At 38.0% G+C, this 26,919-nt stretch overlaps 1 protein-coding gene across 1 annotated transcript in view; it reads right to left on the bottom strand.

Annotated features, from left to right (window-relative positions):
- Positions 1–26,919, bottom strand: part of EDA25 (CCAAT-binding factor) — a 226,388-nt gene that overhangs the window by 76,466 nt on the left and 123,003 nt on the right. The window contains exons 7-8 of the mRNA XM_089813725.1: positions 16,081–16,152; positions 4,066–4,158 (exon numbers count right to left, since the gene is read on the bottom strand). Of these exons, the coding sequence (XP_089669851.1) occupies positions 4,066–4,158; positions 16,081–16,152 (165 nt within the window). The remainder of the gene's footprint in view (positions 1–4,065; positions 4,159–16,080; positions 16,153–26,919) is intronic.

Below are 26,919 nucleotides of genomic sequence, written 5' to 3'. Positions count from 1 at the left end.
CTCCAAGAAACCATGAATGTAAGCAAAGAAAAAATTGAAAAACATACATATGTATTCCAATGAAACCTTGACATGTAATTCAACACAAATACACCCACATAAAAAATCTTTACGCATTTCTATAGAAGCACTCAGAAGGTTATAGCCTGGTGTCACAAGATAGCCCTTAGTATTTTGGCCATAACTCCTTACCAAGAGCTCAGAGTCTGACAAAAAAATTTGCAATGCTAAAAAGACCTACAACAATCTCATTTCACCAAAAACAAAAGCTACATAAAAGGGCATTAGCATGTTTTAGATAGAATTGGTTGATTCCCATCCTACCAATACCACCTAACATCCAAAACTCCCAATATGACTTATGACTAGTCTCGTAAGTTATTTTGCAAAACACAATTTCCTGTTCATTGAAATAATAAGCTATCTGAATTCGAATATCCAGATATTAGAATTCCAAGTTTTTTAGAATAACCCCAATTGATATTTTGAGTGGGGAATTTGTACATAACAAGTCCCCATCATAAATAATAAACAATTGTAAATTTCCAAAATTATAGTATAAACACTCCAAACTCTCCAATTGTGTCACATCGTCTCAAAATGGCTTGCTCATCCAATTCTAGTACTCCTAAGTTGAGACCAACAAATAGAAGAGAAAGGCATGAGATAAGATAAGATAGATAAGATAAATTTATTAAAGTCCAACAAGAAACCAACAAGGGTCTAAGGAATGGTAAGTTTACAAACAATGGAAACCACCCACAACAAGGACACCAAGCGATGCCCAGGAAAGAACAAAGCAACAATGCAACAAAGAAGGATGCCAGAGAAAAGGACTAGGGATCCTTCCTTGGTTGGAAGAAGTCCAACACTAGAGGATAAGCAACAGGGCGACCAAGGGTCTCGAAACTTCTTTGTCTATTGTTGGATGAGGAGTGTCATTGTCTAGCGAGTCCAAAACAAGGTCTCACTGATCTGATGTGGTTGGGAGCAGGAGTGTACAACTAATGCTTCATGCCTCAAGCAAGGGGCATGGATGCATAGAAGTCGATGATACGTTGATCAAAAGCCCAATGTAGGAAAAAGGAGTTGCAAACCACAGTCTCGAAACTAAGTGGCTTCTTGAAGATAGAGCACCAACCGCCAAGCAATGCTGATCAATGTAACTAAAAAATGTTGATAAGGACCTACAATATTGAAAAAGACAATTAAACCTCCATCTGATCTCATAGTAGATGGGACACCGAAAGATAAAGTGAATCTTCATCTCAATCTGCGACAAGGCACATAAATGGCAAACACAATCCTCTCTATTGATGTAGTGGTCAATCTAGTATCTAAGCCAATGGGATCCAACTCTGAAGGAACCAAGAGAGATACGAAGGGCACCACACCAACGATGTATCAAATATGCATGGTGCACAATAATCCCATCATGGATATCTAATAAGTGCTTAGCATAATAGGCCATCCGCGTACGCAGCCCTCCCAGAGGGTTGATCCAAGTTGCCCTAATGTATTCTATAAAAATATTGAGTATGACATGCCTATTCAACTCTTGACAAGCGGGGAAAAGGTGAGGGGAAGCATCCAGAGAAAACTGATAGGGAGGGAGACGATCAATCTCAATCTCGATCAAACCCAATAGAGAAGTGGCCTAAGCATACCAGCAACGGACCCTAGTGGACGAATCAGAACCAACAACAATGACTGAAAAGAAGTAACCTAGATAGGAATATTTGTGTTGACCACCAGTCGAATCCAAAAAGCCCCGAAGACGATGGAGAAACCAAACCAGGTAAAAGATGACTACAAGTCTAAAGGGGCGAGGCTTGAACTCTAGCAAATTAACACTACGGGGAGTGGAATGGTGACATCTGATGATGCACCTGAGAAAAAGCAACTAAACCCACTCAACCAAGGATCAATCGCAATCCAAGAGGGAGGGGCCCCAAACCACTGAACCATATAAGATTGTGGGTATGACCAAAGAGTCCAAGAGGGATATTTGTAGAAAGTGTCTTGAAAATGGTGTCTAAAGAATTGTCTCTCTAACATGTCAAACAAGCCTAGCCTTTTATTAATCCTAGGCTGAACAGCGGGTCTCAAGCTGAAACGGGGGTAGACAAGTTCACCCCTAGCCCCGTAAACAAAAATGGAGGTGTAAAGTCTTCAAAAAGTTCAAGACCATAACCCGAGTCTTAGTCAAGTTCACAGTGAGTTGACGTTGGTCGCAAAAAGAGACCAGCCTATCCAAAAGCCTCTAAAGCCCCTCGAGAGAAGATGCTAGTAGAATCACATCGTCAAAAAAAAGGGGAATAGAGATCATGACCTAGTGTAAGTAGCAGCCATCAGCAGGGAGCGAGTCCTTAAGGTAAGCCTCAAGCTCATCAATATAAATGCAAAACAGAGTGGGGGAGAGAGGGCAGCCCTACTTCACCCCAATGATACTCTAGATCAGGTCCGAAAATTCCTAGGGAGACCCGAATCTGCCCAAAAAGTCTTATGGAGCCTCATGATTGCCGTCAGTAGAGTCACTGAAACCCTAATTTCTCTGAGTCTCTAAGAAGAAAGCAATGTAACTTGACATTGTAAAATATCTCACCAAGCATCCTATCACGATCACACACAAGTAGGGCCTTGGAGCTTAAGACAAATACAATCAGCATTCACAATTCAGGCTCGACTAATCCCTTTCTTATTAAACACAACATGATTTAGACCCTCCAAGACACAAGATTTAGATCGTCCAAATCAAAATACAAACAAGAGTGATTGAAGCAAAAGGAAAACCTAGAGGAACATTGCAAACAATTAATAACAAAATAAAAAATAACTAGTAAGGCCAGCATAGCATGGAGACAGATATAGTTGTAATACACCAAAAAATTGTCTCCTGCTTCATAAATGGCATACAAAATGATACATACACTACCAGATCTAGTTGGTGCTAACAATTGCATCTTTGTTACTTTCCTTCAAAGAAAAATATGCATTATTCACATTGTAACATGGGGACGCATTCCCCCCCCCCCCCTTTTTGCCCCACGTACCAAAGACTTCAACGCACTGGGGACTTGGGGACTTCAATACACCACCAAATTCCGCCACCTCCACTGAGTATGGGGAACATCCCGATGTTGACTATTTGCAGATTCAACTATTTACGTTTGACGTTTGATGTTCAAGTATTTACTCTTTTACATCTTTATATCTTATATTGTAATACATATTTTCATAGCTAACATTTTAAGTACCATATGTGTATATATATAACTCCCCTCTTGTCCCCCCGCTGCCCCCCACCGTCCCCAAATTAAGGACCCTCTGTCCCCCTGTCCCCCAAGTTGGTGTAACTATGATTATTCATTATATTAGAGAGTCAAAAAAATGATATTTCCCATTTTAAATAACTCTACAAAACCATCAAATGTTGTCCCATTAAAAATGATATAATCATCATTACTTCACAAATGGCATAACGCGTGGTATATAAACTCACAGCAGTGCTGCAACTTAACTCCCTAGAGTGCTGAGGACAGCATAGCGTGGAGACAGATATAGTTGCAATGCACCGAAAAATTGTCAACTGCTTCATAAATGGCATACAAAATGATACATACACTACCAGATCCAGTTCGTGCTAACAGTTGCATCTTTGTTACTTTTCTTCAAAGAAAAATATGCATTATTCATTATATTAGAGAGTCGGAAAAAAACGATATTTCCCATTTTAAATAACTCTACAGGACCAGCAAATATTGTCCCATTAAAAATGATATAATCATCATTACTTCACAAATGGCATAACACGTGATATGTAACTCGCAGCAGTGCTGCAACTTAACTCCCTAGAGTGCTGCATCTTTACATTAATTGCTTTTCTATAATCAAGATAATGACTTGTCCCTTAGAATAGAGAATCAAAAATGCATTCCCCATCATAAATAACACTACAGGACCAACAAAATTAAAACCACACTAACCAATTGAAAGAAGAAATCCAATCCCATTATTGAGATGCAAATGTAGTTCAAAACACCAAATATATGTTGAGTGGTCAACCTTAAATAATGCAAAATATATGTCGACCAGACGCTTTGCCAACTTAGGTCCATCTCCTTTGCTGCTAAGTAGTATTTGATTTAAGAAAATAACCTACATCAACCATAAAAATCATTCCATAGATAACTTTAGAATCAAATCAGCTAGACAATATAAGTACAAACAAGAATTCCTTAATATGACCACCAAGTGTCACAGCAATTTACTAATACTGCATGTTAAAAAATGTAGTGAGATTTTCTATAGAAAAATCATACTCAATGATAGTGATACATTAAGATCAGAGACCTCTAGTGACAGACCAGAGAGAATATTAAGAACAATGTAAATGTATTGCCCAAAATTTGCATTATATGGGAGAGAAAATAGGAATATATCAAGTAAATTAGAAAAGACAAACAATTCAAGCAGAGCACTTCAAGATACAATACATAAGGGCAGCCTTCTGTTACAAAGCTTGTGAAAATTACTTTCAATTACCTTAAGTTGATATGATTTCTATTAAACCCGTCATACAATATATCTAAACTATCTGATTTCTAATATAGGGAAGATACATTGTATAGTTTAACTTTTATAATATTCCCTTACAAATAGTCTTAATTACTTTTGTCTTTATTTTTATGCAATATTATTAAATTATTTGTGTAACCTTGATTTCATCTTCGCCCTCAAGTTCAAGGAATAAGAGGAAATTAGTGTTACCCTGTGACGTGTTGATGTCATCACCTTGATTTCATCTTCGCCCTCAAGTTCAAGGAATAAGAGGAAACTAGTGTTACCCCGTGACGTGTTTATGGCATAATTTGATCTGTCCCAGAAACTGCGATGTCCCAGAAACCCAGAAATTTTCACAAACCCCATTCCCTGGCTGTAACATAAAATTAATATTTGAGTTTTGATAATTTGTTGACTTCCACCCTCATGAACTCTCAATTTTTATTATTTAATACAAACATGGTAAGTTAAGTTTCTACAATGTATATAAGCATGCTTTATCCACGTTTTCATATGAATATTTAAAGTTTCCCTATTTTTGGGATAGTTGTCCACACTGCCGTCCCCTGCACCAGAGAAAAAGAATCTGTCCTGGAAACCCGTGTTCCATGTCCCCCTGTCCCAGAAACCTGAGGTAACATAGGCGGAAACCACTATGGAAAACTGCAAAAAAAGGTATGAAGAAGTCCAATCAAAAAAGTAATAACGTGTGGTTGAACTTCTCCAAAAAGTTTTGTAAGACTAAATTTTGATGGAGCCTCCAAAGGCAATCGAATCAACGTTGGAAGTGTGTTTATCTTGAAGGATGCACAAGGATTTTTCTGGATGGAGGGATCACTGTTCTTGAGTATAAACACAAATAATGAGGCTGAAATTGAGATTTCAATGACAGTGATGGGTGTGGTAGTGGATCCCGCCCTAAATGCTTTTTAAGCACTTTGCGGAAAAAATTTGAGGAATGGTGAAACATTTTAAGGGTATTTGCTGCAGACATTGCTGAAGATCCACAAATGGAGCCACTCATTATTTAGGCAATGTTGGTTATAGCTAAGTATATCCCTCATGTAGGCACTTGTTATGAATTGGAAAAAAATAATTATCTTCACCCACCTGATTGATGCAAGGCAGTCATGCATTCTCCCTCAAGCATGTTACACCAGAGAGATTTAATTGCTTTATTAATCCCGTAGGATGTTGAGGACATTTATCGCAGTGTTTGAAGGTTCCGTGCCTTTATGAATACCATAGAAGACTGGTGTAAGATTCAGTCATAATAAAGTAATGGTGGCTATGAAGGCGTGTAAAAACAAGAAAAAACAACATATTTGTTGGTTTCTTAGCTTATCAACTTCATGCAACTGTCTATCTTTTGCCAATGTGGCACTAGTTATTTGTTCTTCTAGTGGCAAGAGTCAAAGCACTAGCTTTTAGTAAATGTGGCAAGTAAGAGGAACAATACCAAATGCAAGAGCGTCAAAAATGATGGTTTGGTCTTGGCTCATTATCTCAAACGTATTTTCCATTGTGACATTGATGTTACCTCAATTAATCCCATAGGATGTTGGGGATATAAATTGTAATATTTGAAGGTTTTTCATTTATGCCTTCACAAATTTATAGAAGACTTGTGTAAGATTCAGCCATAATATGGTTAACGGTGGCCATCGAAGCCTCTGAGAAAAAAAGACTCAAAGATTGTGTTTCTTAGCTTTTAAATTTCATGCAATTCTCTTTCTTTCGGCAAAGTGGCACTGGTTACTTGTTCTTCTAGTGGCGAGTATCAAAGGGCCCTAGCTTTTAGGGAATATACCAATAAAAGGAATACTACCAAAGGTAACTGTATCAAACATTATAATTTGGCCTCACTCTTGGCTCAATTTCTCAAACATATTTTCCATTGCAAAATGATGGTGGCTTAGGGTTGTCCTATAAAACTGAGGGAATGCAATCCGGTAATTGCAAGCAAAAAAAGAAGTAAGCATCAAACAAAAATTTTAGAGAGCAATTTGGTTCTCTTCATTCATAATACCAAGGTTAGAATTTGCTAGTTTCAAGTGTTTTTGTTACACTGGTTAGTTGATATGGACACAACTAAATTGGTAAAAAGCCCTACTGAGGTTCAGCAAAGTGAGTTCTGCACTTTCTATCTCATATAGGTTTGAGGAACTGGAAGCCCTTTGCAGGAATGTTGATGAACTTAGGAATCATAGTTATGATAAAGCAGAAGTCTTGGCTGATCTTCAGGTTAGACATTGGAATACATATTCTAAAGAGGAAAGTGATTCTCCAGTGTTATCCGGAGACACGTCCCTGGCCTTTTTTTTCAGCTGTCCCCATCCTGTAAACATACTGGGGATAGGGAATGCCTAGGGAACTTTGACATTGACTTCTAGAGGAAATTACCTGGAATAAGTGACAAAAATTTGGCATATGGATTCTGCTAATTCTTATATTTTAAGGTTATATTATGTACAACTGCATACTGCTTTCTTTGATAAAAGGTCATAGGCCTGAACATTGTATGAAGTCAAAATAGTTTTTACAGTAAACATAATTAAAATGTATTTCCACAACTGAAAGGAATAAACAAAAATGTTAACTTCCTCTGTACAGAACAACTATATCACAGAAAACATCACCATGGTTCCTCTTTACAGTATCAGTGTTTCACAACTAAAAGTATAATACCAGTACTGATTAAATAGCTGCCTTGATACTGACAGTACTGAAATCAAAACAACATATATTCCCCCAAACTGTGGAGCATAGTCAGACAAAACACAGCTGCAGAACAAAAGCAATACTACCCAGACTCTCAGAAAGAAACGCCCCAACTACTGACACAATTCTAGTCCATTATCCTAGAAGAGGTGGTGTAGGCCAACAAAGCCCCAATAATTACTTTATAGTCCGTAGCTAGAACTGAAGCCATGTTGCTTCAGCGGTCACCACAAATTTTGTGTAGCATGACATATTTTCTGAATACTGGAGAAGCAGAAGAAACAAAACAGTTCCAAGATAATTTTGTTTACTCTCCACCTCGTCTGATCCATCCAGATTTAATCTTTGATCCACAGTCCCGAACCTGATATGATATGTTTGGATATTTCCGTAAATGAAATGATGGGACAGGACTGGGAGCATTTAGAACATCTCTCAAATTCTGAAACTGCTGAACCAGCAAAAATGGTCACCCATTGCCAGTTGAGAATGCCACTTCATCAACCCAGTGAAGAAAGGCCTTGATCAGCACCAACACCAGATTATCACCTTAAATTCAATGAACTTTTGACACTGATAAGTGCATGCTTTATGCATGTCTTCATATGGATATTTTAAATTTCTCTACATATTTTAATTTTCCCTATTGTTATGTAGCTGTCCCCTAGCCATCCTCAAAATTGGAAAAAACTATTGTCATCCCAGGAACTCATCCCTCATCCACTATTGTACCCATCCCAGAAATGTGGGGTGACACTGGATTTCTCTCTTCCAGTATTTTTTCTGTCAATCATTCATCATATGTGTTGCAGGAAAGATAAAAAAATCAACATCCAATCCCCTTAGTTGTCAAGTGAAACTCAAACAGGTACTAAATTGGGCATCTTCCCAAGCACTTTTAAGTTCAACCTTAGGTTAAAGAATACACGATTGCTCAAGAGGAGTCTAAAGCTGGTGGTGCGACGTTTGTAATGGTCAACTATTGGCTTTCTCAGGACTAATGTTATTATCATATGAAGATGGAAATACCAATTGATCTGTAACCTTGAAAAAGAATATGAAGCATGACGGGGCATGACACCAGTTTTTTTCTGGCAATAATTGCTTATTGGCACCTGTCTTAGAAAATTATGGCCAGTAATACTATTTATAAAGATTGAAAAAGCTCCAAAGCACTTTCAACCTATATTAAGTGCATGCTTACATTAAATTATTTTCTAAAATTTGATTAGATAGTTGATAATGTAATAAATATGAAGTTTTGACTAAAAAACTAAACGAGCCTGCAAAGATTGCGAGACTCTAAACACTATAGCAAATGTTTAGTTCATGTTCACATTAACTTACTAGAATTTTTCTGTCCAAAATTTGGAAAGCTGGTTGATAGAGAGTATTAAACTAGGAGGAGATTGGAACTGCAAAGCTAAATGGTGTAGAAATTGTGGTTTATTTCAACAATTGAAGATCTTTCATAGCACTATGAGAGAAGGAGTTATTACATCAGCACAGGCAATGAAAGGACCCCCCACTGACTCCATTCAGTCATGTATGAACTTGTCAATCTGCACATTGTCATTCATCTGGAGTTGGGACATTTGTCCAGCTTGGGACTAATTAAAGGGTCAAAGAAGCTTCTTATCAAGAAAAAATTTTGAGAACACGCGATACAAATGGCTGAAGAAACTACTGGATTAGGTATATATAAAACAATACTTTTGCAGCAAACCACTCATTTAAGTAAAGAAAATTAAGCTCTTGATCTCACAATATCTGGATGGGAAGTCTAGGAACAGTATAAATTTCAAACCATATCATGAGTTGATAGCCCTACTCACATTCTCTCCTCTAAAGAAAATCTGTACCATATATGAGGGACTCAATCATCTGTGAGATAATGTTAGTATTGATTGTTCACACATTTGCAGCTGTATCAGTACTGTCAAAATATGTCTATATCCCAGTTGTGTCAGTCATGCCACTCATTTTTTAGTTTTCTGAGGAGTCGTATCTGTCAAACTTCAATCATACAAGCACTCATGATATATTGTGAAAAAACTACTACTTGTTTCAATGTGCATATTGCACTTCAACACAAAAAAATACAGGAAAATGGTCATTTTTAAAGCACGGCACTTACTAAAATTACAAAATAGTTACTCTTACTTTTAAACTGTTATCCAGGCATCAGAAACGAGTACTTGGATTACTTGAAAACACAAGTGATGCTTATAGTACTTAAAAAAACAAGTGCTGAAAGCAGTGGTGATTTACCAGTGAACAGAAAACCTGCTGTGGTAAACTTCTGAGGACAATACTAGAAATCAGAGAAACACAGCACTTACTAAAATTACAAAATAGTTACTCTTACTTCTAAACTGTTATCTAAGCATCAGAAACAAGTACATAGATTACTTGAAAACACAAGTGATGCTTATAGTACTTAAAAACACAAGTGCTGAAAGCAGTGGTGATTTACCAGTGAACAGAAAACCTGCTGTGGTAAACTTCTGAGGACAACGCTAGAAATCAGAGAAATCTATGGAAACTCTTAGAAATGGCAGTAGAAATCCCTGGAATGACATTTACAATATTTACAGACTGCTGGAAGCTTATTTTCTTCTTGTTAAAATTAACCAGAAATTTCTGGAGAGGAGTCATGAACTTCCAGATAGGGACCAAAATGTTGCCAGAAAGTTTTACAAGATTTGGTCCATTCTCCAAGCGTTTCCAGAAGTTTTCTGGACATGGTGCCAAATACCAGAAATGAGTTTCCAGCTTAACAGAAATGATTTGCAGAACGGGGCAAACATGAGATGCAAAAGAAGTTTCATAGACATCTTCAAGAAATAGGGAACTGTTAAGAATATGAACCAAGATAAACCTACAGGTCTGACAGTACAGACCGTACTTCCTCTTAATAGTAATATATCTCTAATGTTGTCATTTAATGATATATATATATATATATATATATATATATATCTCCTATAGGTGCCAAGTTAGGAAGGGTTATGTCCCTTGAGGGACATATCCTTTAGAAAGGATATATAAGTAGGTTGTAAATGCAGATTATAGGACACACAGTTACAGCAGTCTGCTACTATAAGCATTTTATATCCTGCAATTTATATTTGAGATTCTCCATCACAATAAAAGGTTAAATATTCAGTATTGTATCTGCATTATAATAAGCACTAATTTCATCAACATTCATACTACTTAGAAGATCATTCTCAGCATATAAGACTGGATTAAAAGTCTGATCAACAGATAAGGATTAAGTAGAAACTTTACATGGTATCAGAGCTTTGGTAATCGAACCTAGGCTCTGCTAAATTTAAGTAATCAAACTTTGTACACATCAAGCAACAATCTTCTATCTTCAATGGCTTACACAATCAGACCCGAGGACAGGATTGATGGGAAAGAGCACTTTGATGCCTGGAAGTTCAGAATCATGATGATTCTTGAAGAGAACAATGTAAAACAATTCATTGATGGAGCATCCAAACAACCCCCAGTTGGACCTCACAAATCTATCTGGAGCAGAGGAAATAGAAAAGCTATTCAAATCATCTTGGATGGAGTTAAAAATGATATTGTACCTGTGCTTACAAAACATCAAACTACCTTTGATATGATGAATGCACTACGAAATGCCTATGAAGTAAACAATGCAACCAGGGTTACTGCACTAAAAAGGCAATTGAATCACATTCAGATAAAGAAAGGAGAATCGACAAGTTCTTACTTCTTAAGAGTTGCCGGCATTAGAGATGAACTATCAAGCATAGGAACCATTATTAGTGACACAGAATTAACACTTATGGCTATAGATGGATTGTCGGATTCATGGGAGACATTCGCACAAGGAATAAGTGCCAGAGATCAGCTCCCGCACTTTAACAAACTCAAGAATGATTCTCTTCAAAAGGAATCCAAAAAACTAATGAAATGAAGGAAACCAAAAGTAGAAGATGAAGAACTTCACGTGCTTAATACAAACTCCTATAAAGGCAAGAGGAAGCATTTCAACAAGTAGAAAAGAAATCAAAAGAATGGAAAGCCCAAGAAAGATCTATCTAAAATAAAGCGTTTCAAATGTGAAAAATTTGGACACTATAGATCTAATTGTCTTAAAAATTCCAAATAACAGGCAAATTGTACAAATGTCATTAGAGAAGAAGATACTTATGATCTTGAGAACCATGTTTTGTATTCCTCTCTATCAAATGAAATTTCAAACAAAGCATGGGTGATTGATAGTGGATCTTCTAGACATATAACAAGATACAAAGAGACTCTAGATTCTTTATCAGAGAAGGTTAACGGTGAAGTTACCATTGGTGATAACTCAGCACACTCCGTTGAAGGAATTCGAAATTGTACTTTGAAACTAAAATCAGGAAATACTCTTCTTCGTAAAGATGTACTCTATGTACCAGGGATTAAAAGAAACCTAATCTCAATTACAGCACTTGAAGATGATGGACACAATGTTGCATACGAGGATGGCAAAGTATTAACTTGGGCTAAGAACTCTTCCATCAAAGAAAGGGATATTTGTATGAATTGATTACAGAATCTAGTCGATCCATTCAAGCCCTAGTCCATGAAGCTGAAGATTCAAATGAAATATGGCACAGAAGATTAGGGCATCTAAATTTTAAAACTTTATCAACTACGAAAAATATGGTTACTAAATTACCCATATTAAATAAAGACCACCCTAGTATTTGCAAAAGGTGTGCTCTAGGTAAAAGCACCAGAAGTCCCTTTCATGTAAGTACTAGGAAAACAAATAATGTACTAGAATTAATTCATTCAGATTTATGTGGACCTATGTCTATTCCTTCTCTTGGAGGATTCTGGTATTATATCTTGTTCATAGATGACTTCTCTAGAAAAACATGGATTTACTTTTTAAAATGCAAAGAATCAGAAGAAATCCTAAAAAGATTTAAAGAATTCAAAGCATTAACTAAAAAATTTTCAAAACAAAAAAATGAAAGCCCTTAGAACTGATAACGGAGGAGAATATACCTAAGACTTGTTTAAAAGGTTTTGTAAAGAATCAGGGATTAAGAGGGAGTATACTGTTCTTTATAACCCAGAGCAAAATGGGGTAGCAGAAAGAAAGAATAGGACAATTATAGAAGCTGCTAGGGCTATGATTTTTGACCAAAACCTAGAATATTATCTTTGGGCGAAAGCCTCTTATCTTGTTGTATATATTCAAAACAGAAGTCCTCACTCCTATCTTAAAGATAAAACACCTAAAGAAGTATTTACTAAAGTAAAACCCAATATAAGTCATCTTAGAATTTTTGGATGTCCTATATATATCCATGTTCTAAAAGAAAAGAGAACCAAATTAGAACCCTTTGGGAGGAAAGGTATTTTTGTAGGGTATAGTGAAACTTCTAAAGCATATAAGATTTTCATACCTAGACAAAAAACTATTAAACTTAGCAGAGATGTAATCTTTGAAGAAGATCTTGCATTCAAAAGAGCCATAAGTTCTGATGAACCTTCTCCTTTATCTAGTTCTGAAAGGAATAGTGAATCTGGGTCCCAGAGGAAGAACTTAGAAGAAATCGAAGATGAAATTCAAAATATGAACCTTGAAGAAAATTCAAATAAAAGACCATTTTGGGCCATTAAAACAGTTGAAGCAGCTCAAGACTTTGTTGCACCTTTCGGAACAGTCAGAGAAAGCAAAAGACCTAAAAGATTCTCTGGTTATACAGCAAATATGATTGATTTATCCAAAACAAAGCCAACCAATCCCTCTGATGCTAGTAAACATACAGCTTGGAAAGAAGCTATGACAGAAGAATACCAATCTATCATAAAAAATGATGTTTGGGAAATTGTTCCAAGACCTAAAGGAAAATCTATTGTTTCTTCCAAGTGGATATTTAAAATAAAGCATGTTGCTGACGGTAGTATTGAGAATTATAAAGCCAGATTTGTAGCCAGAGGATTTTCTCAGAAAGAAGGGACTGATTATGAAGAAACCTTTGCTCCTGTTACCAAATATACCTCCATGAGAGCAGTCTTAGCAATTGCCACATCAAAGGGATGGAAGGTACATCAAATGGATGTGAAAACAGCATTCCTGAATGGAAAGATTTCAAAAAAAGTATATCTGGAGCAACCCGAAGGATTTGAAACTCATGATCCTAACACTTTTGTTTGCAGGCTCAAGAAAGCTCTCTATGGGCTTAAACAAGCTCCCACAGCCTGGTACAAAAGAGTTGATAAGTATCTCACCAACTTAGGATTCTCCAAGAATGAAGCTGATCCAAATTTATATTATAAAAGAGATAAAGATGATATGGTAATTCTGATACTGTGTGTCGATGATCTACTAATAACAGGTGATGATTATCTCATAGATCAGTGCAAGAAAGATCTTACTAGAGAATTTGAGATGAAAGATTTGGAACTCCTTCATTACTTCCTAGGATTGGAAGTACGGCAGAATTTTGACGGTCTCATACTAAATCAAGGGAAGTATACATCAGGTATTTTAAAGAAATTTGGAATGTGGAATTGCAACCCTATGTCTTCTCCAATGGAGACTAATCTACATAAACTTAAGGAAGCAGCTGCAGAATCACCATCCATAGATTCTACTCTCTATAGACAGATGATCAAGTCTCTTATGTACTTAGTAAATACAAGACCAAATATTTGCTATGCAGTTAATGCCTTAAGTCAATTTATGTGTGAATCAAAGGAGATTCACCTAGTCACAGTTAAACACATTATGAGATACAAGGCACTCTTAATCTCAGACTCAAATATGAGAAAGTTGTTTTAGACTTACATGGATTCACTGATTCAAATTGGGGTGGAAGTGTTAAAGACAGGAAAAGTACTTCAAGATGTTGTTTCAGCTTGGGATCAGCAATGATAATTTGGATATGTAGAAAGCGGTCTTCAATAGCACGGAGTTCCACAGAAGCCGAATAAATTGCAGCAACGATGGCCTCCCGAGAAGCAGTATGGCTGAGGAAGTTACTTGTGGGATTATTTGGGCAAGCTATGAATCCCACAATTATTCATTGTGATAATCAGAGTTCCATCAAACTCTCAGTGAATCCAGTTTTCCATGACAGGTCCAAGCATATTGAAATTCCTTACCATTATGTAAGAGATATGGTAGACAGGTATTCTGTGAAATTGGAATACATTTGCACTGCAGATCAGATAGCAGACATACTCACCAAACCTCTATCTAAAGTGAAGATAGAACACTTTAGGAGGACACTTGGTATGGTTGAGTTGTAATCCATTTTTACTCTCTTGATTATTAATAAAATAATTTTATTTTGTCAAGCTATTAACTGTTATGGGCTCCACCATTTGTATTCATTTGTATTCATTATTTTAAGAGGTGACAATCTCTGAAAATAATGAACACTTGTACTCAACATTATGAGAGGTGACAATCTCTTAGATAATGTGTTAAACAGTAAAGTTCTACTATAAGATCTAGAGGAGTTCAAGATCATATTGTGATGTTGACATTGCTATGTTCATGGGTCACAAATTGGATAAAGGAAGAATCTTAGTATTCTCCGGGTTTATCCTGTATTCTAGTAGATCTTAAAACTCAGGATCATGTTGTGATATGGAAATACCAGTTTCTATGAAATCATAACTTGGATAAATGAAGAGATTACTTTTCAGATTTATCGTGTATAATATCATTAGTGGTAGTGATTTGTCATATCATAGGTTTAGTAATATGACGTTGTATTATGTGTTCTATGATACCACATACTAAGAAGAGACAGACAGATATAGAGTATTAATTCTTGCTTATTCATCTGTACTAGTGTTGCTAGATATAATATCTCTCTGTAGGATTATCAGGTTACGAGGGAGTGTTAAGAATATTAACAAAGATAAACCTACCAGTCTGACAGTACAGACCGTACTTCCTCTTAATAGTAATATATCTCTAATATTGGCATTTAATGATATATATATCTCTCCTATAGGTGCCAAGTTAGGAAGGGTTATGTCCCTTGAGGGGCATACCCTTTAGAAAGGATATATAAGTAGGTTGTAAATGCAGATTATAGGACACACAGTTACAGCAGTCTGCTCCTATAAGCATTTTATATCCTGTAATTTATATTTGAGATTCTCTATCACAATAGAAGGTTAAATAATCAGTATTGTATCTGCATTATAATAAGCACTAATTTCATCAATATTCATACTACTTAGCAGATCATTCTCAGCATATAAGACTGGATTAAAAGTCTGATTAAGAGATAAGGATTTAGCAGAGACTTTACAAGAACACACTAGTTAACAAGCACTAAACAAAGACTTGAAGGCTAGTGTCAATAAACTTTCAAAACGTGACTGAAAGACTAAGGGAACAGTTAAAAGTTTCTTGCTGGGGTAAGAAATATTGAAAGATAATTTCTAATCCTTAGATATAATGATTGAAATTGTGCCTAGCTCAGTTTAGAAAACAAATTTGTCTATAGCACACTTCTTTACATAGATATTCCATATTGTAAGACAATGAAATAGCTCAGAATTCCCAAAACAAACCTAATCATTTGATTGGGATGCCTCTGGTTTCTGTCAGCTTTGAAAGAAATTAAAAACTGAAAAGATAACAAATAATCTGGTACAAGCTAGGGGCTTCCATTTTATTAGGGTCCAGAAGTACACATGTTTCTTTTAAGCCCATTTCATTTCAATGTTATCTGTAATATATATTAAATGTTTCAACAATGAAATATAAAAACATGATTAACTTACCGCATGATATCTTGCCCGAAGCCCCACATTAGGACGAAAAGTGAAGACATCTACTTCTTCAATCACAACTGCCTGCAGTAACAGAGTAATATGATAAGCCAAGAAGATAAGAAAATATTTAATCAACAATGTGGTGTTTATTATGACTTTTTTATTCTGACTACAAATATAAATTATAATGATAGTAAATTTTCCACACGAAGGTCAAAAGAAATGATCACTACAGCAAAACAAGAAAAGGGAAAAAGGGCTCCATTTTTCTTTCCTTCCATGAACTGTTGTGCATTAATGATAGCAGTGCACCCATACAACACTGTAATCTTGAACAAATATGAAACTGTCAATAAGATGTCATGGTACTTTTATCCCAAGTAGCTAATGATTTAAGTAATTGAGTGATATAATGTAAATTTCTTAATAAAAGATGTGTTGGTTACTCTCAATCAACTTGGAAAAACAATAAATGTCCTTGTCGACATGGATATTTGGATTAGTCGGACTTCTTTGGAAAAACTAAATTTCCTTGTTGGCATGGATATTTTTATTAGTAAAACTTCTTCGGTGACATGTCATTAGATGGTGGACAATGCAAAAGGGTCATATAGTCGAGCCAAAGATACATGGCAATAGCTTAAGTGCTTTGTATATGATCACCAAGAGATAAGATAAACCTATTAATATCCAAAAAAAGACCACAAGGCAGGTCCAACGAACTGCTGAGAACAAATCACAGGGTTAGCACAAAGCAGGGACACCAAACAAATGGTGCCCGAAGAAGAGCTCCAAAACAAACGACCAAACAAGAAAAAGAAGGAAAGAGAGGAAGGGAGCCCTAACCCCCACTACAAAATATGCACAGCTATGAAGAACCCCAAAACAGAAGGATGAGCCATAGGACTAGTAGGGGGGCCAGACCGCTTCTAGCACTTCCTAGAGGGGGGAGAAGAAGACTATGCTGAAGAGGGATCTTCTGAGACTTCAGAAGCCGAAAAGAGGGGGGACCAAGTTGGCACTTGGTGCCACACACAGAGTGAACCCCAAAGGAGGTAATAAGATGACAGGATTGCATGGTATCATGGTGCTGATAATGATGCTGAAGTGAGCAGTCCCACAGCCTAATAGCCTCTTGATATTAAGAGACAGGCATCTATGGTGTGTGAATCTGAAAAATGTGGAGGGACTAAGCTACCCTGAAAAGGCAGTAAAATCTACCTCTACTTTCATAAAAATAGGGCAGCAGAAAATTAAATGTTCCTGGCTCTCAGCCTCATCCATACTGCATAACTGGAAAATCCTGCTATCTATGGCTAGCTAATAATCAGTCTCGATGCAGGGATGATGAGAACCCATCCTTAAGGAGCCAAGTGGAACCCAAAGGGAATGCGCCCAGTTGTGAGATAAGGATAGACAATGAGTTCATCTTTCAACTCTAGAAAGTGATCAACATAGAAATGCAATCTTTGGGCGAAGACCCCAATGGGGGTTAACCCAAGTAGTGTGAAAAAACTGCCTATAGATATCGATCCTGATACTTTTGTTCAGCTCTTGCCTAGATGGGAGGAGATAATGAAGAGCATGAAGAGAGTACTGAAAGGAAGGGAAACGATCCATCTCAATCCTTATAGAGCCAAGACGAGCCAAGGCCTCAGCAAACCAACCACGAACCTGGCCTAAGGGAACAGAAGCAACAATGAACCCAAAATAGCAGTAAGCGAAGTAGGGATACCTGTAAAGCCATTCCCTAGGATCAACAAAACCCTATATGCGATGAAAGAACCAAATAAGATCGAAGATGGCACCAAGTCTGAAGAGTTGAACCCCAAACTCTGCAAGAATAATATTATGAGGGATGGACTGCTTTCTACCAATGATCTGCAGAAGAAGAACTTGAATATGTTATGCAGATGCCCAATCAAACTTCAATAAGGAATGCCTACAAACCACAAAGCCATAAAGAACAGTAGACCTAAGCAGAGTGTCCATAAGTGTCAGCTTGCATGTGGTGTCCTAGAAGGGATGTCAGAAACACTAACTCTCAAGAAGGGGGAAAGAACCATAACCCTTGTTGATGGGTGGTTGAAGGTCAGGTCTCAAGTTGAAACAAGGGCTAGAGAACTTAACCCCCAAGTCATAATGAACTACACAAAGAATTGTAGAGCTACTGATTTGTTGGTTGAAGAGACATATCACCATATTTTTTGGACACCTTGTGTGGTCTATTTACTCAATCTTATGCTACAAAAGATTGGGAACAATACTGGGTGGATCATGGAGGTGTATGCCGAGGCTGACAACATCCAGATGTTCATCAAAAACCACCACATGACTCAAGGAATATTCAAAATGTTCTTGCATTTGGAGTTACTCGACGTAAAGTAAACTTGAACTCAAGTTAGTAATTTAATATTTTTTAAATAGTATCTTATGATTTCTAAAAAATTTATTGTGTAATGTGCATTCTTTTCTAAAGTATGTATCTAATAGTTGCATTTTTTTTGCTCTATTTTATGTTACAGGTTTCTGAGACATGTTTTGCATCAAATTTAATCATCTTGAGATGGCTTGTGCAACTGAAAGAAGCACTTTCCAATATGGTAATCAATAGTGAAACGGCAGCCAAAATAAAGCTTAGGATAATGGATTATTCATGGTGGGAGTGTGTGGAATATCTCATTAAGTTCACTGAACCCATTATAACCATGCTTAGGTACACTGACATGGATAGGCCTTGCCTTGGTGAGATCTATGATGGCATAGACTCAATACTTGAGTAGTGCAAGCAATTTGCAAATTAAAAAGAGCAAGATCCTCAAGAGACCTCCTTCAAACAATTGCAAGTGATTGTTGTAGAATGATGCAGCAAAAGAATCACTCTTCTATATTTGTCTGGCTATGAATTGACGCCCAAATACTATAGCGTGAAATACTGATCTGTCAAGAAGTGACCGATGGATACAAGGCAGGATTTGAAAGACTCTTTCCTAATGATGATATGCGACAATTGATTATGGATGAGCTCATACAGTTTATGGATGTAAAATGTCTAAGTAATGATGCACTTTGTCATCAATTTAGTAAGATGTTTACGATACAAGGTAAACGGATAGTTATTGCATTCAGAGACTAGGTTATAACATAGAATGAGATAGCACTTTATTCATATAAGCAGAGTATATAATCATGAGTACAATGATGCTTCATAGTTCAATTTGGACGATGTACATATATCTCCCAAAGGGGTGACTCAACCGTCACACAACCTTTCGGACACTGACTAATCCTGTCGACTATAGTATAGTATTTACCGACAACATCATCCCCCCAATAGAAAAGTCCTCTCCGACGAGAAAATAGAGGCAACTAAGCTACTAAGTGCATCAAGAGAAAACTAAGAAGGGTGCGTCCCTGGTGGAGCGAGTGCAGTAGTTGTCCTTTGTGCCTGTAACTCGCTCAGTTGTGCCTACAACTCATGCACTTGTTGCGTCAGGGTTTTCAGATCCACCTTAGCCTGCATTTGAATCTCTAGGGCTCTCTTCATCATCTCAACTATGTTTCGGAGCTCCACCTCTTTTGCATCGGACTCCATCTATAGCCAACTATTGGCTTTCTTCACGTCCTCCAACTGACATACAAATGTTGCCTTCTCTAACTCCCTCTCAGCAATGAGTGTTACTCGCTCTATCTCCCAAGCTGACTATTGTATGGCCAAACTAGCTTTTACTACCACTAATCTGGTAGTTGTCTCCTCCCGAGCCTCCTTGCTGCTCCCTGATCTGCCTCACTCCTTCGCAGAGCATAGTATGCATCCCGATACACCTGTACTATCTCCTGCGTCAAGTTCTCAACTCAGCTCTCTACTACAGGCTCCTTTGCAGTCCACTCCTACCGCATCTCTGGAGTCTATGTTCGACCATCCTTGTGCCTCGAAGCATACTGGAAGGCCATTTGGCAACCAACTAGCATGAAGGACAGAACTTGCTCCAACTCTTGCACCACTATCTCCAATGCATGTGTCTGTGCCAAAACCACTACTTGGTGACCTTGAGTCATCATGTCCGCCAAGTACGTCTCGATATCCTCCCCTATGGCTGTCGAGGGACTTGATGATGTGGGATGCTCCCTGGCAATCGTTGACTCTGTTGTCTCTAAACATTCTCTCGGCAGTGCTCTTTGTTGGAGGTGGATGTGGTAGCTCAATTGCAACTATAGGATGACTCTCCTCTGTTTGAACTACAAGATCCATCTTGACAGATACTTCTCTTATAGGCAAGAGAGTGCTAGATGTAGGCGCTACTGGTCTCATGCTAAATCTCCTACTCAAGTACGCACTCAAGTCCTGCTCACTCAAGTCTTGTGCTGCAGTACCCTCACTAGTAGACAATAATGCATTATCTATATTGACCACCGCATCATATCCAACTACCTCCAATCTAACCTGAGGTGCCCTGGAACTCTCAGGAACCTCCTATGCTAGTATCTCCATCACCTCATGTGGCAAGGTTGTAGGCAGCGATGGGTGGGACTATCTAAACTGTAGCTACGACCTCTACAATGGTTAGGGTCCCTACAGGTACTGGTTGAGCCGCAACTATGATAGGGGTCATCACTACGAGTTGTCTAAGTAGTCCAAAACCTAGAATGTGTGCACCTATAGGAGCTAAATGGGGCTAAATGAGTTATTGTTGAGAGTGCAAGCCGTGGGAATAGCAACGGTCTCGCGGTAACGACTTCAACCTCTTTGTCATCCACCACATCCTCTTCATCTTCGTCAGTCTCACTATCATCAGATTATGTCTCCTGTCGGCCGCTATCTATATTCCCATGCTCTGATCCTACATCCAACTCCTGTCTGGGTCGCTTCTGTTTGACCGTGACCTTCTACCCACTTGGTGTTTCTAAATGTCTCCCCTGCATGATGGGGGGCTCACATGGAGCAAGCGGACCAAGCTTGACCTCGAGCCTATCCAAGGGAATCATCTATGTTTTCGCGTCAAGGGATAATCCAATAGCGTAGTGGGGCATGTAGAATGTCCTGTGTTGCAACGTCATGAACTCATACATCTGTTCCGTAAGTAATGCGGCCAAGTCGTTCACTCTCTCATTCATGATCCCATTCATCATTGCTACTTGCGGAAAGGAGCTATCAAACGTGCAGCTAGATCCCATGAGCCTACTCTTAACCAGGTCCGTGAGGCAACGCCAATGTCCTTCCTAGATATTAGACTTCTTCAGTCCTTTGCCTTTCGAAGTGTCCATAAATACTTATTTTTCTGCCTAAGACATTTTACCGCATACAAGCTCTATCAAATGCGCCTTCACCTCTTGTCTTAACTTCTTTGGTTTGCTATCAATTTTCCCCTGTGCATAGTCGTGTGTATGCAGAATACCCTAGTGAAGTTTGGTGCCCTAAAGGAGATGATCAAGTCTCGCCCGAGATAGGAAAACGAACTAGTTCTAGAGAACTGGTCATAGGTCTCTACCATTGTGCACAAAAAGCCCTTGTAATCACGAATGCAAAAAATTGGCATCAGTATCGCCTACTCTACCTGCGCATTTCTGATGTTGTTCTTCACCGGATAGTCTGCAAGAGTATCCTGCCACCATTTCCTGCAGTTGACCCAATTCAAGCCTTCAAAAGAAATGTTTTGTAGTTAGAGCTCCACTACTACAGTCGTTGCTCATGCTACTTGTTTGCCCTTCTTTTTGCTTATGCTTGTGCTTGTGCCTTCTACCACAGGAACACTTGAAAGCAATGTCTTCACGTTTCAATTCATCCTCTTCCTAATAGTTGAGTCTTCTTCCAATTTTTTCTTCCAGACACTCTTCCCGGCTGATTTCATAACTGTCTTCTCCTTTGTCTTCTTATGTGCCAAAAACAAAAACCGTTAGGGCATTTTGCTTCTCTTCCGAACCAACTCCTCCATACAACTTCTTCTTGTGTACGGCAACTATACTTGGAAGACCGTACACTCCAATTGCTTAGCTTACGTAAGTGCGGCTCCTCTCTTGCACAATTGTTAAGTTGTGCACTAGGTATGGTCCTCCTAATCTGACACTGCCTATGTACGACCACAGATCTCCAAATTATTAAGTGTTGAAGTCCCCTACAAGTGTGCTCACTACTCCAACATCCAACTTCACATGATATGCACCCTATATACTCTTTTGTGGGTCGTACAATGCCTAAAAATCACCTCTTTGGCCGTACGGCATCTGGCGTCTGTAGCTGTTGTGTTTTCTAATGTCGAGTGTCTTATGGCCGTACAGGGTTCCTTACTGTAAGAAATTGCTCCACACGGCTGATGTCACGCGGTCCGTATAGTCCCTAGCAATTCCATGTCAATGCTTGGTTGTCATATGGCCTGTGCGTGCTCTGCCTTCCTTTAATGCTTTTCTACCGTACAGTGTGTATGTGCTCTCATCGATATGTTTTGCTATCGTACAGTGTACTGCCTATCATCTTAGCCATGAGGTAAGTTGCTTTATTCAAGTTGTATAGTTGTGTTATGTAGGCACCTACGATTTTAGAGTGCTTATGTCTGTACCACCAACATTCAAAAATTGCTTTTATCAAGCTCCGTACAGTCAACGATGATTTTCTAGATGATTCCTTCGGTAGTACAGCCCTACAATGGTGCTAATTTCCCAAATTCCCACGGTTGCGTATGATGTTGTGAGTGTTGTGCAATAGTCTTGCTTTTGCTTCTTTTTGACAAGTTTACTTAACTTGCACAATGCTTATATAATACTAACTTCATTGTAATAATTTCGCCCCATAGTTTCTAGAGACTTGAAATTCTTCTGGAATCAAATCCCTAAACTACTTCGATTAATTACATCGCCTTCCCTAATTTATACATTGGTCACAGTATGTTACAATCCTAAACTCATTAATTCTCATGGTGCTTTCAATCTTCGTATAATTCATATGTAGACTATTATTATTATTATATTTTCTTTCTTTTTTTCAATCGTTGGTCCGGTGCCATCATCCTTCAGGCTTCCATTCCCCTAATGATAGATATTTAATTTCGACCCATTTACTACATCGGCCACCTCCTTCCCGTCCAATGTTCACAATTTAATTGCACCGTTGTAGCCAACTTCGCGGGTCTTATATGGTCCAACCCACTTTACCTTGAATTTACCAAGTTTGAATTCATTCTGCCTGTTATATTTCAATACCAATTATCATGGTTGGAAATTGTTCAACTTGAGGTGTGTGTCATGCTAGACCTTTCGCCTTAGTTGCAAAACCTTCGTAGCCCATTATGCTTGTAATCTTTGTTCCTCGAGCTTATTCAAGTTATATAGCCTCTCCCTTAGATTTTCCATGCCTCCCAGTTTGTTTTCAATCGCTATTCGCAAACTCTGTAACATGACTCTACTGGTACTACGACCTCTTGACCATACATTAACTGAAATGAAGTATGTCCTGTGGTAACTTTGTAAGAGGTAGGGTATGCCCATAACACTGATGGTAACTTTTCCTCCCAATCTCTACCTTCAACTGCAAAGATTTGTAAATTACTGCGACCAAGAATTTATTTGTAGAATCCACCTGCTCGTTTGCTCTCGAGTAGCACGGACTCAACAGGGAATGGTAGATCTTGAATTCTGTGGTGAGTAGTCGGATGACATAGTTGACAAAATGTCCTCCATGGTTGTTTCTCAATTGTATTGGGATTTCATACCTTGTAATGATCTACTTGTAGATAAATTTCGTCGTGCTCAATGTACAATTATCCGGTAAGGCTCGTGCCTCCGCCCACTTTGTAAGGTACTCAAGTGCTACAACAATGTATCTACGTCTCCGAGCTTTGCTCGCCTTCAAAGGTTCAGAAAAGTCCAACCACCATCATTTGAAAAGATCCTATACCTGTGAGGGGTTCAAGAGCATAAAATCCCTCTTTAATAGTTTCCCAACCCTTTGGCATGTATCACATCCAACAACCCACTCCCAAGCATCGTTGTATACCATCAACCACCATAGCCCTACAAGCAGTACCTTAGGCACAGATGTGTCTGGTCCCATATGTCTGCTTGCAAGCCCTTCGTGTGCTTCCTTAAGTACTTTGGGTATTTCTTCTTTATGAACACACTGTCGTAGAATCTAATCATGTCCCACCTTTTACAACAGCCCGTTGTTCAACTGGAATGTTCGACTTCTTAGTACATGTTTCCTCCTCTCATTTGGTTGCATCTCCCAAGGGAATTGCCTTGTTGAAAGATACTCTCTGATACTCACGTACTAATGAGGTAGTATGGCAATCTAAAATAATTGTGTCAGAAAGTCGTCATTGACTCCCTCCGAAGGTTCTCCCGACTTCATCTTGGATAGATGATCTGCACTCACATGGCCTTTCCCGAGCCGTACCACAATTTTGAATGTAAACTCTTGCAGGAGGAGTAACCATCTGCTTATTCATCCTTGAATGATTAGTTTATTCACCAGATATAGCAAGAACTAATGGTCTACATAGAACACGAAAGGGGTTGCCAATAAGTAGTGCCTGAACTACTGTAAAGCATATACCATTCTGACAGCCTCCCGCTCCGTCATGATGTAGTTCTTTTCTACTTTTGACAGCAGTCTACTTGCAAAGTACACCGGAGGGTCCAGTCCATGATCACATGTTTGCGCCAGTGTTGCTCCAATTGCGAAATTTGATGCATCAACGTACATGGAACTCCTTGTCCCAATTTGGGTAAGCCAGAATAGGTGTTATGGTTAGTCTTGTTTTCAATCCCTAAAAGGCTTCATCCTATTTTGTTTCCCATTTGTAGGTTTCTCCTTTGCAACTTAGCTTGTTGAGAGGATAAGATATTTTGACGAAGTTTTTGATAAACCTCCAGTAGTACCTGTTGTGGGGTTTTCACACCATCGCCTCATTGCAAATGGGGGCCCCCTTTTGTCTCTTGGTCTTGTCCTTTTGGCTTTAGTTCTTGGTAGTATTGGGCTCGGTCCTCTAAAGTCCCCTCTTTCAAATGAGAATTGGTAAAATTGGCTAAATGTGGAAAGTGTTGTCCATGTGGCTCTGAGAATGGAAATTATTTGCTTGTTTGAGAATTGAATGTCTTGACTTACTATTTTTAGAAAGTCTATTTTTAGTAAGTCTATTTTTAGTAAATTTCACTACCTCTCGAATTGACCTTAATTTGCCTTTGGGACAACTTACTATTTCTAGAAAGTTTATTTTTAGTAAATTTCATAGCCTCTCGGATTGACTTTATTTTGACTTTGGGATAACTTACTATTTTTAGAATGTCTATTTTTTGCAAGTCTATTTTGACAACAAGTGAGCTATGGTTGATAAAGAGCCAAAAGAGTACATGTTTCTATATCCAAAAGAATGAGCAAGCATGACAATCAATCAAGAAAAAAATGGTTAAGTCTGGAATAACCCATGAAATATCCAAAAGTGGAAAGGCATGAAAATATCAGGAAAAATAGTTGTTGTGGAATTCTTTTGTCAAAAATCCAACTTTGGAGAAAAATGGTTGTTGCGGAATTCTTCCATCATGGACAAAATCCACGATCTCTCAACAAATCCAGCCTTCGAGAAAAATGGTTGTTGCAGAATTCTTCCATCATGGACAAAATCCACAATCACTCAAAAAATCCAGCTTTGGAGAAAAATGGTTGATGCAGAATTCTTCCATCATGGACAAAATCCACAATTACTCAAAAAATCCAGCCTTGGAGAAAAATGGTTGTTGCGGAATTCTTCCATCATGGACAAAATCCATGATCACTCAAAAAATCCAGTCTTGGAGAAAAATGGTTGTTACAAAATTCTTCCATCATGGACAAAATCCACGATCTTTCAAAAAATCCCGCCTTTGAGAAAAATGGTTGTTGAGAAATTCTTCCATCATGGACAAAATCCATGATCACTCAAAAAATCCTGCCTTGGAGAAAAATGGTTGTTGCGGAATTCTTCCATCATGGACAAAATCCATGACCACTCAAAATTTCCACGAGCAAGAGAACTAGAAATCATGGAAGCAAAAATGGCTTAGTGTTGATAAATTTCTCCTTCATGGAAGCAAAAATGGCTAAGTGTTGGAGATTTGTCCTTCATAGAAGCAAAAATGGCTAAGTGTTAGAAATTCCTCCTTCATGGAAGAAAAAATGCTAGTGTTGGAAGTTTCTCCTTCATGGAAAAAAAACTGGCTAAGTGTTGGCAATTCCTCCTTCATGGAAGAATAAATGTCTTAAGTGTTGGAAACTCTCTCCTTCATGGAAAAATGAAAAAGGATTAAGTGCTGGAAATTTCTCCTCCAGATCTTGAATTTCACCCTCTTCAAGTGTGTAGCCAAGACTGGAAAAATGATTGATGATGATTAAAAAAGGGGAATTCTTCAAAATGTAAGAAAAGGCATAACAGTGAATTGAAGCATTTGAAGAAAAAGGAGGAGAAAGCTCTAGTTCTAGAAATTCAAGAAAGACGCTCAAATCCAAAATTCTAGTACCAAGATCAAAGTACTAAGTGATCCGATCCCAGACATTCAAGGTTCAAAGATCAAAGTTCAAATCCAAAAATCCAAGAGCATGGCAAAGGAAGTTCAATATGAAGAAATTCTAGAGTAACATAATCATCAGCAAGGGATTCCAATCCATTTTAGGGAGATAAATTTCCAAGCAAGTACATGGAAGATGAGAATGTTCGAAGAGAAATTTTCAGAAAAGTCAGTCAAAGTTGGATCTTAGTTAAAATGATGTAGTTGGAAAAGACTTCAGCTTACATGGCCTCCATCATCATTTCATGGCATCCAATTATCTTTGATGAAGAACTGAGGTCTCCAAGTCAAACTTCTATGCATTCAGAGAATGGA

This window comes from Cupressus sempervirens, chromosome 2 (assembly GCF_028749045.1).
Source record: "Cupressus sempervirens isolate cs-2001-9-10 chromosome 2, ASM2874904v1, whole genome shotgun sequence".
Lineage (NCBI taxonomy): Eukaryota > Viridiplantae > Streptophyta > Pinopsida > Cupressales > Cupressaceae > Cupressus > Cupressus sempervirens.
Note: the sequence above shows the minus strand (reverse complement) of the source record. Positions and strands in the feature narration are given on the sequence as shown.